We start from the raw sequence: 12860 nt of genomic DNA, 5'->3' as shown, positions 1-12860 counted from the left end.
AATTTATTTATATAGCGCTTTTAACAGAGAAAGGCTCACAAAGTGCTTTACAAAATGACAGTAAAACAGAGGAAACTATTAAAACTATAGAAACACAGAAGACAAATAAAAACAGTAAAAAACGCAAAACAAAGTCACCAAAAATTATTAAAAGACAGTGACAGTCAGAGCATGGTTGGTTTATGACCTTTCAGGAAAATCTTGCCTGTACAAGTATGTTTTTAGTTCCTTTTTAAACATGTCCACAGTAGCGGAGACTCTCAGGTCCTGTGGAAGAGCATTCCACAGCCTGGGAGCAACACACTGAAAGGCTCTGTCACCCTTGGTTTTTAGCCTGGTACGAGGCACAACCAGTAGACCCCCGTCTACAGACCTGAGAGACCTGTTGGGTACATGAGGGTAGAATACTGACATTTGGTCATTCTTCAGCTATTATATTTTAATACCTTCATTTAGTTCTTACCAAATGCAAAGATTGTCAGATTGGGTATTCGAATATGATTTCATACTTCTCTAATCCTTTTTATTATGATATGGATCACCGTGTATGTTTATTAAATTATTTGGTCATTAACGTTTTAATGTTAAAACTTGTTTTCATATATACGATGGAATATTAAATATGGCTTTAGCCTCTCTAGGGAAAAACGGAAAGCCATGTAAATTTGTTATTTTGTTCTCGGATTGCATCATGATAAATGAAGAGACCCCACCCCCCATCCCGGTGCTGCCTAAAGTTTATGGTGAGGACATAAAAAAAAAAAAAAAAAAAAATGAGGCACTGTTTCATTGTGCAGTTACAAAAGTAGTGCATGGTCTAAGCTTCGGTGTAATCAAATAAGCAATTTGTGCAAAAGCAAAAAACGAACTCCTTGACCTTATTATAAATGATGTTTGAGGCAACAAGAGAATTTTTTCCATTCAGTGCCGTCCGCCAAGTAGCCTAAACAAGGCGGAGTGAAAAGGTGGAGTTGAGGTTTCCTGCTCCTCACTTACAGCGGAGGCAGGCTGTTTTCTCCTCGGTAGTCGCTGGACCTGACGGAGGTAAGTTGCTCAGTGTGTCCGGTAAACATTTTTTATGCCGCATGTTTAAATGTGAACAAAAGTAAGTACAAGTATTTTGTGACATTAATGCATCAGTATTGTGTTATGGCATTGCGGTGCTCGCTCTTGGTGAAGTCATGTCGTGTTTTTTTGTTCCGTGTTGAGTATTTTACAGCGGCCCTCGGGCTGCCATGTTTAGGCAAAAAACAACAACAAAAAACATTTGTTAAACATGGCGTCGACGCCACTGTTCTCCTTTTACTGTGCGCTTCTCATGAGTTGCAGTTGGAAAGTGAAACCTTTAATGTTTCAACCAGCTATTGTAGTGGTTGAGAGTCCGCTACACTAATGGCGCTTTTCCTCTTGATGGAAAAGCGTTCACCCGTTCGCGAACGAACCGGACTTCTGTCCATTTCTGCTCCTTATCGAGAAATACTGCCTTGGGGTTAGGGTTAGAATCGATACATTAACCTGTCGGTTTATGCGGCGGTAGCAAACTTCGTCAAAGCAGCAAAAATCGACAGAACACTGGCTGGCTCCCGCGGGGATTTTTGAATACGCAGCTTCTCCGATGTCATAATGGGAAATGTAGTCCTACTGTCACTGTGAAAAAACATCTGAGCTAAACGACAAGCGGTAGAGAAGCGGTAACATTTCCTGTGTTAATGTCTCCTTTAGAGGGAACTACTGATCTGTGTGACCTGGGATACACACTGTTGTAATACTCTGCCCATTCCTGCTGTTTGCGACAGGTGTGTAATATTATTTAATCACATTTTGAGAGAAATGTATCTCTTTTAGTGAACTATGGCCTGTGGTGCATTTTGTTTTCTTAATGCAAGTGTGATGAGTACATTATACTAATATTAGATTAGAATTTTAAAAGCAACCCAGGCTGGATCTGAGAGAGAGTGTTGAAATGCACAAAATCATAAAAGAATAAAATCAATAGAAGTGTTCTGATTAGCATGGAGACATATTGGTTCAAACATACACGTAAAGTTAAACCAGCTTCTGCAAGTGCAGGGTACCATCATGAGCGCATTTGCACCTGCAGCCAGTATCTTCATATAAAATAAATCATCTATAAATGATCATTTATTCTGGCATGTTTGGTATGCTGTAATACATTTTCATTGTGTTTGCCATAGGTTAGATCCATCCTGTATTGTCAGCATTGTTTACCATCAGCTACAGATATGGCACTCAAAACAAGCAGCAAGGTGAATATCAAGGGGCCAATGGACCGTTATCTCAAGGTACAAATTATATGTCATTCAAAACATACTTTATTGTAATTATCTGAGTCATCAGTGGCTGTAATGTGATCAAATATACAAATATGTGTTATAGATCATTCCCTCCAGTTTTGTCTATATGTTTGATTTACGGACATATCGTGATTTCACCTGATTGATAGAAATCTAGCAATTTCAACTTTTGTGTTCCTCTTATCAGCCGTTTGAGTCTAGAAACAAATTTTGACACATCATCAGGTAAAAATCTGTGTGTGTGCGTGTGTGTGTGTGTGCGTGTGTGTGTGTGTGTGTGTGTGTGTGTGTGCGCGCGCGCGCGTGTGTGTGTGTCCCACAGAAGATTGATCATTTCCCAAACACGCAAGGAGGAAGCAGTCAGTCTTTCCGCACACGGACTTGTGCAAAGGTTTGACATATCTTTTTTATTGATGGATATGCCAGCAAAAGACAGTTACATGACACACAATAAAGAGGTTTTTATTCCTCTATCCGATCTCTAACATTTAAGCTTTTGTTTATTGGTGTTGCTTTTTTCTGATATTTTGTTATTTTAATTTGGTCTCATTTTTCTAAATCAGATAAAGAAAATAGCCAACTTATTGCATGGTGTTGCTGTAAGGGAGGCTGAATAAGGTGGATGTGCTTGAATGACATTTCATTTTACCTAACTGGTTTCTGTTCTTAGGAAGAAGAGGCACATACAACCCACTCCTTTTATTGGCGCCATGGTAACAAGAAGCCCATCTGCATTACCTGCAATAAAGCCGGAACTGTTCTGAACACACTGCAGAGAAGCAAAATCTTTAAAGAAATTGCAGAAAAAAACAAAGGCAAAGAGCTTGTTATTAAAAGAAAGGGGAAAGCTGTCCCTACACACTTTCCATGCTGTTTAATTAAAAAAGACGAGCCTCTGATAGTAAAGTTCATAAAAGCTGGAAAACAGGTTAAACGTCCAGTTGGTAACACCCGAGAAAATGTGCCCTCTGACAAGCTAGTAACATTCCATTTAGCAACAAGGGGAGGAAGAGAAGTGAGGAACATTTTGCACAACACAGAACTGAAAAAAGAAGTTGAGGAAATTAGTGTGTACGCCTACAAAGGAGAGACAGTGAAGCAAGCGCTGAAACGAGATGGTCGTCTGTGTAAGAGCATATTTGTAAAACACTGTGTGCTGTCTGAAGTAAGTGAAGAAGATGAGATTGAAATGTCCAACCCTGTTGATGATCTTGATGGTAAAAGTTTCAGGATTGTGTTGCATGATAAATCTAGTCAGCCAGAGAGTCAGTCAGGTAGTCTGGATGATGCTTATGTAGCACCAAATGAATCTCAGACAACTGTCTCTGATGAAAGCCAAGATATTCAACAGCAGGGTGCAACAAGTGAGTCACCAAATGCACACACACCAGAGGAGACAGCAACGCCAAGCAGCAGGGTCAGCAGTGTGATTCCACATAGGTCACCTTTACATAAAATACATAACTCTGAAAAGATGCTGAAGCATCTTTGTTCACAGTTTGAGAACTTGATTAAGCAGATGAAAAATCAACTGAAAGTGTCTAGGCTTTCAGATGTCCAAAACCTTTTCCGTGCCGACTTTGGCAAGAATGTTGATACTTGCTTTGAAATGAGAATGATGTATGAAATGACGGAACTCGGTAAATCAGTTTGTCAGGTGAGAACAAATGGGACACCACTAGGAAGTGGCTTCCTCCTATTTGACAGGTTTGTCCTGACAAATGGCCATGTCATCAACAACATTTATGACCAAGACAGCGGGCACCTTCGGGAGCCACTGAGTGTCACTTTCTCTTTTGTACGTCTAGACCAAAGGGACCCATGTGAGACAGTGCAGGTGAAACCTCAGGTCGCTGCCCTTGAGTACTCTACTGATAGCACAGGTTGTGTGCGTGACTGGGCTTTACTGGAACTTTGCCCTGACCAGGCATTGCCTGATGGGTTATTAAAACACTTTGGATTTGTTCCTCCCGGGGGTGGAATTTTCATCATTGGGCATCCTGATGGTGGTGTGAAAAAGATAGATCCATGCCTCGTAATTCCACTTGAGAAACGCTTTCACTCTTTTGAGCCACAAACCAGAGAAAATCCAGAGAGCATCCAAATGATTACTGGGGCTTTCTTTCATAGCAGAGAGATTTTAAGTTATGACACTTGTTTCTATTTTGGTTCATCTGGCTCACCTATCTTTGACGAGCACTACAATGTTGTTGCAATGCATTCAGGAGGTTATCACTGCAAAACCATACGGGGCCAAGACCAGAGAATGATTGAGTATGGCTATGCATTGTCACACATCATTGAACAAATCCTCTTCAAAACTATGAAAAGAGGAAGACTAGACGTACTGAGGGAGCTCCTCAGTTGTGAGCATGCACAACACCATGAAGTGATGAAGAAAATAGTTAGCAGGAATATCTCAGCATTTCAAATTGCATTTAACAATTCAGAGGTAGCAAATGATGAAAGTCTGAAGACATTCTTTGATTTGTTCTCAGAAAACGAGGAACCTGTCCCCATGGATACTGATTAAGTGTGACAGGAACAGAGCTAACTGCTGACAATGCAGTGAGCATGAAAGGATTTATGTTTTTTTTATTATTATTTTTTTTTTATGTATTTGTGATTTGGCACTAATGTTTTAGTCATATCACCTGTACATGCTCATTTTTGTTGAAACAAATGTCATTTTTGTTCAGAAACTTTTCAGTATATTGCCATATTTTGCTTAAAATGTACTGTTGTATCTTGTTATATTTAAACAAGTTTTCTACGGGTCTGTAAAATGATGTTAATCATTAGTAAACAATAATTCTGGCAATTGATTGGAGTTCAATAAAGAAAACCTTCACAATATTTGGCTTTTGTTTTTGTATTTTGCTTAGTTGTATTTATTCTAACATAACATTTTTATTTACTTTTGTTAAGCATGAGTTCGTAACAAATTTTGAGAAATTAGACCTGGTCAAAATAGAGTTTTAACCAGCTCTGTCATCTTGAACATCTCTTACATTCTGTGCTCAGACATAGTAGCAAATCCACCTGGGAAATAAGGTGAAACTGCAACATCTCTCTCAAATACCACTCTGCAATACAGAAATATCATTTGTCCTTGTGTAGCTGTGTATGTGTCAAAATAAACTGTTGAATTTGTTATGTACAATTATTTAGTATGCAAAGCAACAGAAAAAGAAAAAAGTCTTGAACAGGCTGTTAATCCTCACTAATACTCAAATGTCAACAAACTCAAATTCAAAAAATGTTTGTGTAGTGGTTAATGGTTAATCTAAAATAATCAACAAAAGGGGGAATATACAGAAGATACATTGACAGTGTGGAATAAAAAATGCTCATCATGTGAACCCCAAATAGAGCAAAAAATGGTGAGCAAAAGTCATAAACGGAGAAAAAAAATGATTAAATTAAACAGAAGTGAAGTCTACTTGTAGAACAAGTACAACAACACAAACTATTAATTTAAGAAGCATTACATTGGTACAACACACTTTCGGGGGTTTTTTCAGATATGCTAGAGATGGTATTCATATCAACCTCAAGTCCCAAAACGTGTCTAACAAACTCTACATCCATGCACCCCTCACCTTGAACCTCGCTCTGTTCTGTTTCTGTCATATGGTAGCACCCGAATCTTTTGTTGAAAGCCCAAGAACAAACCGGAGTCAATCTTCAGCTCTCAGATATAATATTTATTTGGTCACATATAAAGCAAGGCAGCACTGGGCTCAGAGTGACAGAGCTCTCGCAGGATCTCAGTCAGAAAAAATGCCCCCGATATTAGGAAATGATGCACATTTATGTTCTTGGGCTGGGCTGCCCCGTACATAGGTTGGACCTACATGCAACCAAGTATAATTGGCCAGTTACCCGGACATGGACAGGCCAACCACTGTCCATGTCCTTGTTTCTAGAATGTGTAACTATAAGGCCAGTTATAACAATGGAGCACAAAAGCTCATGGACTACATGGGTTTATTTCAGTCAGTGTGAGAGTGAAGACTTCAGTGAAACAGCCCTCAGTCCTCCACTGATATTCATGTGTATTTCAGACTGGACCTGCTGCATGCCAGCGCACAGCCTCTTGCTGGAGTTGGTGACAGATCTCTGAAATTTTGTAATATTTATATAGACTTATTAGGTCAAGAAATTATGTAGAGTTTATATACGTATAACCTAAGAGAATGAAATAGTGGAACTCCTGGCTAAAAATGGATTAAAAGCAAATCATGGAGAGTTGGCAATACCAAGTAGGGGAAAATTAAGGGGCATTTGTGTCAGATTCAGCAAGATGTTAGGAAGGGAAGTCACTGAGGAAAAGTAGGAGAGAAAAGTGCCTGATTAAACTGGGATTAGACTGGGGCAGACTGGATTAAATCAATCTTTGCACTTGACTGGGAAGCATCCAAGAGGAACATGTGATGCCCTCAGTCACATACAGACTGTGGATCATGTCTTTCTTCTTTGTCCTAAATATGCAAATGGAAGAATGTCACTAAGGAGAGAGCTGGAAAGTAAAGGGATTAAACACACGGGATTCACAACAGTTTTTGCCAGTGGCTCCGTTTGACAGCATGTCTTCACCTGTCTGCAGAACAGACTGATAACAAGGACAGAGGAGCAATGTAACACAACATCGGGTGGCGACAAAGATCCGCCTGGTTGCAATTCGCCATTTAACCAAAAAAAAAAAAAAAAAAGGTAGTGTTGGTGCCGGAACCAATTACCTCGCCTACATTTTCTACACGGACACACAGCAGCGGACCAAAGTCGAGTAGCAGCCGAAATGGAAGTGTAAGAATTTTAATCAATTTGTTGTTCAAATTCACATACATTTACATAATCTGTCGGGGGAGATATGATGCTAATGTCAGTCTTAAGAAAATAACCATCAAAGACACTACAGCACTCCCTTATCGGTCAGTTTGACAGAGACTCCTGACGCGTGTTAGCCGCTGTTAGCTCGACTCAGAGCCAGGTCAGCGCCATATAAACAAGTCCTTTCTCATTTGTTTACTTTGCAGGAAGAATGGCAATGCTGCTATGCTCAGTAACTATGAGGTAAAGTAATGTGTTTTTATCTTGGTCCAACCTTGTGTCAGTGGTGGAAAGAGTACTACAAATTGCCTCTCAAGTAGCAGTACTGTTACGTTGCTGATAGTTTACTGCAGTAGAAGTACTTCTGTAAAAATCTACTGAAGTAAAAGTAAACAGTGTCTCATTTAACATGCCCTCAGAATAAAAGTGACTGAGTTCCTTTTTCCGAACAGTAACTGTGTTTAGCTGTCATCTTTTCCATGCAGTTAGAAAAGGAGAAGAGAACAGGCCTCGAACTACATTATCTTAAAGGGGCATTCCGCTAAACTGAAGTGAGGACCCTGGAAACACAACTAACAAGCACATAGTATGATGGTTGAGTCTACATGGTTTTCATCGCCAGGTCAGCTTACTGATATCAAGCGCCCACACTTACTCCACATTTCTTGCCAGTTGAGTCTAAATGGCCCTCGCTTCCGTCAACCATCTGTAGTTTTTCATTGTGCAGCTTTTATTGTGAAATTTGGAGATGACAAAAAGTAGAACCAGCAAAGCAGAAGCAGGTTCCTCTTCTCATCTTTGCTGATGAGCTTTTATTGTGAAAGGTTCCACAATATGTCATTGATTATTTGTTCTCTGTAATGGCTATGATTTAAAGTGTAGTGAAGGTCAATACTCGAGCAAAAATGTTCTTATGTCAGAGTAAAAGTATTGACTTTTTAAAAAAATCACAAAAACCTACTCAGTTACAGTAACATGAGTAAATGTAATTAGTTACCTCCACCTCTGGCTTTTGCGCCAGTGATTAAAACAATATCATCTCCCTCCGGACTTGGCTGTGTCTTTTCAGGTGTTCAAACTCTTGACGGATCTGAAGGAACAGAGGAAAGACAGCGGGAAGAACAAGCACAGCACTGGGCAGCAGAATCTCAACACCATCATGTATGAGGTCTGTGCAGAGCTTCTCCCTCTCTGGAATAAATTCACCTGCTCTGAAAAAAAAAAAAAATTGTTGTGCCACATTTAAACTATTGCTTCTCTGCACAGACGCTGAAATATTTGTCCAAGACCCCCTGCAGCAGACAGAGTCCAGAGATAATCAAAGAGTTCCTCACAACCATGATGCCTCACAAACTCACAAAGTGAGAGAGAATTTATTATTTTGCATGTTTTTATTCAAATTGGACACAATACACGCTCTTCTCTCTCAAATATACACACAGGGATAACACAACCTTTTTCTTTAATCACCAGGGCAGAAAAGCTGCAGCTGTTGAACCACCGGCCACAGACAGCAGTGGAAATCCAGCTTGTGAGTGTTTTTGTGTTGCTGTATGGCACAGTTAACCTTCTCACGTCTCTCATCTGTATGTGCAGACACAGTCTGTAGTGATACCACAAAGAAAGACATAGAATGTCATAAAATGTATTTTTCAAAGTTAATGAGTACAACTTACGAAAGAATTCATATCTGAGACTATGTGATTTGGGGTTTTTCAAAACTACAATTTGTATGCTGGATCTGATGTCTGTTTTCTTTGACAAATTGAAAAGCTTAGAGGGTAATTAAGACCACAGATAGCCCATTTAGCCTGTGGCTGTGCCAAATTTGAATGAACAAGGAAATGAGTTTTGAAGTCACGTACGCATGTGATTTCTGAAATGTGTAAAACTATATGATTAATGTTCTCAATGAAATGCATCTCAAATAGGAATGTGACAAGTAAATCTCTTCCTCTCAAGACAAATAACATTAGAGAGTCCCACTAATCCAATAAATGAAGAATAGGGGCAGACTGCAATGGTGCATGTGTTATGGTGCACCACAGTACTTTGGTCTCATTTATATGCATGCAGGATTCAGAGAGAGTGTCTTAAAGCTGCCCCAGAGAAGATTGTTATGTAAAAATGCACAGCCTTATCAGTGACCATCACAGGTGAGGCTGCAGTAGAGAGAAACACTGCATCTGTCCGTGCCGTCAAGACCCTGTGGATGCCAGCCTTATTGCCAGACAGTGTGCAAATAAATATATTGACATACATTATGTAACGCATGCATGGCTTTTTTTAGCGTTCCAAACTGTGCAGTGTCAGATAATGGGACCTACGTGCTACTTGTATTCAGCATGCTTGCTCTCTCTGTGTTCAGATGGTTGAAGAGAGTGAAGAGCGGTTATCAGAGGAGCAGATTGAGGAGCTCATCCAGACAGTTGCAGACATCCTTCCCGGTGACCCTGAACAAGAAAACGCAGCTCCAGCGGACGCAGAGGCAGAGCAAGCTGCCGACCAGTCGTGACACAGCAACAGGCCGGACTGATAGTCTCTAGACCCAAAGAGTCCTTTAAGTCCAGGATGGAGAACTGGAGTGGAGGTCAAATATGGAAGAATGGGCTATTTGCTTTGAGATTTACCAAATTCTTACTAGCATGGATGCTAAATGGCTGCCTGGCAATGCCTGCAGATGGGAGTGGTGACTTCAACAGACAGCAACAAATACATAGACCTCAGTGCCAGTGGAGTGAGTTTTGTCTTTCCTCCATGAAATGAACAACATTGAAGACATTAAATGTAAGGAATGGAGGAAAACTGGATTATTTCAATTGACGGCATCAAATTCTGTACTGAATAAGTCATTATCAAGTTAAGAAAAGGAATTTTGAAATTCAGTGGAGTTATGCCGCTATATTTATCCAACACAACAAGTTCATACTGTCCGTGCAAGACAAGTCCTAATTTTAGTTTCATCATTTCAGCATGAGTCCTTGATGACTCCCTGTGAGTCACACCAGGGCTCAGTTGCACAGTTAATTTTTATGTCTTGGCATGCAGTTTTCCAGTGCTATTGCAGACAGGAAACATTGTAAATTCACTATTTGATTTTCACCCAGACTAGACGTTAAAAAAAACGAAGTTGTGTAACTGTACATATGTCTACATACAACCAGTTTGAAAAAAAAAAAACATGCACATTATTTCAGAAGCATATACATCCTGAAATAGGTAGTCATGTCTAATTTCTATTTCATAAAAGTGTTTATAAAACAGCAGTGCCCGATGTTAATATGGTGTTTTAGTTTTTTAGTTTATAGTTTTATGAATTCATGTTGTCAGTTTCAATAGTAGATGCAGACAGAGTGACAAAGGGAAAAAAGCATGAGATGTCTTATCCAAAGGTGTTGAGCCACCATGAGCCACCAGAACAACCTCATTGTTCCTTGGCATAGATTCTCCAAGTCTCTGAAACTCGACTGGAGGGATGGAGCTCCATTCTTCCAGAAGATTCTGTACATTAAAGTTATTAAAGTAGGGCGGCAATGCAGAAACCCTTCTTGTAAAGTCAAGCACACATTTGAGTGGTACAAAAACCATGGCACTGGTCTCCAGAGATGTGGAAAAAAAGTGATGTGGTCAGATGAGTCATTCTTCATTTTCTGGGCAAGTGGGCGAGTGCATGTGTGGTACAAACCAAGAGGGCCAGGCCTGGATACTGGACTCCCACAGTGAGGGGGTCCACTGGCTCTGTTACACTGTGGGAGGAATTGTCCTGACACAGTTTGGGTCCATTTGTCCCCTTAGACAGAAAGCTCACTGCAAATCAATATAAACCTCATCTGAGTGATCACCTTTATCCTGTAATGAAACATTTCTACTCTTTCAGGATATAGTGCCCCCATCCACAGGGCATGAGGGCTCGCTGAATGCTTTGATGAGGATAAAAGTGATGTAAATTATACGCTACAGCCCTCACACTCACCACATCTCAACCCAACTGAGATCTGGTGACTCTGTGACTCTGCCACCGGATCCGGTACTCTGTAATGATCACAAAGTCATCCATAAAAAAAACATATAAAATCACTCATGACGTCTGTGATACATGACACACATTGCTCAACAAATCCTCCTGAACGGGCCTTTAGTGGGCCTCAGAAGAGGATAGTATCAGCTCTTATCAGTTTGATAGTTCAGGAACATGCCTCTGTGTGAAATGTTTGTTTTTTTTACCTTTATCTATGCAGCACACACACTCTTTTTCAGCAACATGCAGCAGCACACTCACACAGTTGCCCACATTCACACCTGCCCAGTATAACCCCAGTCTTCACTGCTGGCCACTGGAGCAGCTGGGCATTAAGTGCCTTGCTTAAGGGCACATCAGCTGTGGGTATTTTTCCTGCCAGTCCGATCCCGCCAACCTCTGGTCAGAAGCCCACTTCTTTAACCTTTAGGACACAGCTGAAATAATAAGTGTTTTTGTCTGTGGATTTTGTTTTTTCATATCAAGATTTATTTTCAAGTATTTCCAAAAGTAGATTGCTAATTGCTAATGTAGATGTGTGCTCATGTTAGGTTGTGAATCCATGGTGCATGTTCAGTCATGATTTATATCAGAAGTTCATTTTTAAGAAAGGCTACAGGCTGCCCAAATATTTTTTTTCTCTAAATGATTGTGTGTCTATCACATATATTTAAAAAAAAAAAAAAAAAAAAAAAAAAAAAAAAAAAAAGGATTACTGGTTCACAGTTTCTGCGGCTTCACAGACTATAAGGAGGTAGTGTACAATCAAACCTGTGATCTGAAACCCATCTCAGATGTCACGTTCAGCTGCAGCAAGGGGAAAATAAAAACCCTCTTTCAATGCACCTCTTTGATTCTGCAGATCATTGTGCTTTGGCTGCAACAAAAAAGATGAAAAAGCGCCCTTGGGTTGCCGGTAACGCACTGCAGAGATACAGAGATAAAGTCCCAAACAACATGATAGAACAACATCCAGCGGAAACAGTATTTGACAAATTTATTAAAGTTTAGCTAAGTTAACAATTATTGCACAATAGCTATCACTTTTTCTGTTGATTTTCATCTGGTGTGTAAATTTCTATTAGTTGATTTGGATTCTCTCCAAGCCCTGAAAAACTCTTGACAGATCTGAAGGCCTTGAAAGATATAAAATAGACATTTAATGTCATTCAACATTTTTCACAGCAGTCAGGCAATGTGGCAATTCAGATCTTACACAGGACCATTGACAAACACACTTTCTTCAGCTGCACAGCAGGCTACAGACAATCAAGTGGATCCACCCAAATGTTTTGTGGAGGGATGTTCTCAAGTAGGAGGAAGGATGTGCTGGTTTGACTCAAGCACCTTTCAGCATTTGGCTTCCTGTTAGTTTCGCACACCAGTTTCCGATTCTTACTCAGCGCCTTGCTGACAAAGCTAGACCAGTGCATTTTGATAAATCATAGTGAACGTGATTTAAGACGTTTCTTTTTGACTTGCACAGCCTAGTGAGATATTATCAGAAAGTGAACACTGATTTTGTACCTGCAAATCCAGCAGCACTAGACGGATAGTCTTATCAGCTGTGAACAGATGAGTAACACAGCTCCTAAACTCTCTGCCCTCCAAACTCAAAGTTACATAATTTTTAGAATGCCATAAAAACAGTAGCTGATCAGCCATCCACACACTCAGACATGGGATTACATGTA

The 12860-nt window shown here is 40.0% G+C and overlaps 2 protein-coding genes across 4 annotated transcripts; both read left to right on the top strand.

The window, feature by feature from the left end:
• The first annotated feature begins 789 nt into the window (after nt 1-789).
• Nucleotides 790-5152, top strand: LOC115371533 (protein FAM111A-like). Of its 3 annotated transcripts, none has more exons than XM_030068965.1 (5): nt 790-1044; nt 1723-1796; nt 2196-2267; nt 2638-2706; nt 2986-5152. In XM_030068965.1, exons 3-5 carry the CDS (start codon nt 2244-2246, stop codon nt 4846-4848), a joined length of 1956 nt encoding a protein of 651 aa, XP_029924825.1. In that variant the 5' UTR covers nt 790-1044; nt 1723-1796; nt 2196-2243; the 3' UTR covers nt 4849-5152. The 3 variants fall into 3 exon arrangements, with proteins under 3 accessions (XP_029924825.1, XP_029924824.1, XP_029924823.1); XM_030068964.1 differs by having other exon boundaries at nt 2201-2303; nt 2986-5147; XM_030068963.1 differs by having other exon boundaries at nt 2196-2303; nt 2986-5145.
• A 1858-nt stretch (nt 5153-7010) lies between these two features.
• Nucleotides 7011-12011, top strand: crcp (calcitonin gene-related peptide-receptor component protein). The gene is made up of 6 exons (XM_030069673.1): nt 7011-7124; nt 7355-7391; nt 8218-8316; nt 8415-8509; nt 8622-8679; nt 9517-12011. Exons 1-6 carry the CDS (start codon nt 7117-7119, stop codon nt 9661-9663), a joined length of 444 nt encoding a protein of 147 aa, XP_029925533.1. The 5' UTR covers nt 7011-7116; the 3' UTR covers nt 9664-12011.
• Nucleotides 12012-12860: the final 849 nt, after the last annotated feature.

The sequence above is a fragment of the Myripristis murdjan genome, chromosome 14, assembly GCF_902150065.1.
Source record: "Myripristis murdjan chromosome 14, fMyrMur1.1, whole genome shotgun sequence".
In the NCBI taxonomy this organism is placed as follows: Eukaryota; Metazoa; Chordata; class Actinopteri; order Holocentriformes; family Holocentridae; genus Myripristis; species Myripristis murdjan.
The sequence above is the reverse complement of the archived record's forward strand: the minus strand, read 5'-3'. Positions and strand labels throughout refer to the sequence as shown.

Bases quoted from the DNA above. Each gene is read 5' to 3' on its own strand.
- crcp (XM_030069673.1), top strand. The intron at 8,510-8,621 runs GTGAGAGAGAAT...TTTAATCACCAG, and splicing joins ATGCCTCACAAACTCACAAA to GGCAGAAAAGCTGCAGCTGT. The intron at 8,680-9,516 runs GTGAGTGTTTTT...CTCTGTGTTCAG, and splicing joins CAGCAGTGGAAATCCAGCTT to ATGGTTGAAGAGAGTGAAGA.
- LOC115371533 (XM_030068964.1), top strand. From the start codon at position 2,244: ATGGCACTCAAAACAAGCAGCAAGGTGAATATCAAGGGGCCAATGGAC. The intron at 2,304-2,637 runs GTACAAATTATA...TGTGTCCCACAG, and splicing joins CAATGGACCGTTATCTCAAG to AAGATTGATCATTTCCCAAA. The intron at 2,707-2,985 runs GTTTGACATATC...TTCTGTTCTTAG, and splicing joins GCACACGGACTTGTGCAAAG to GAAGAAGAGGCACATACAAC.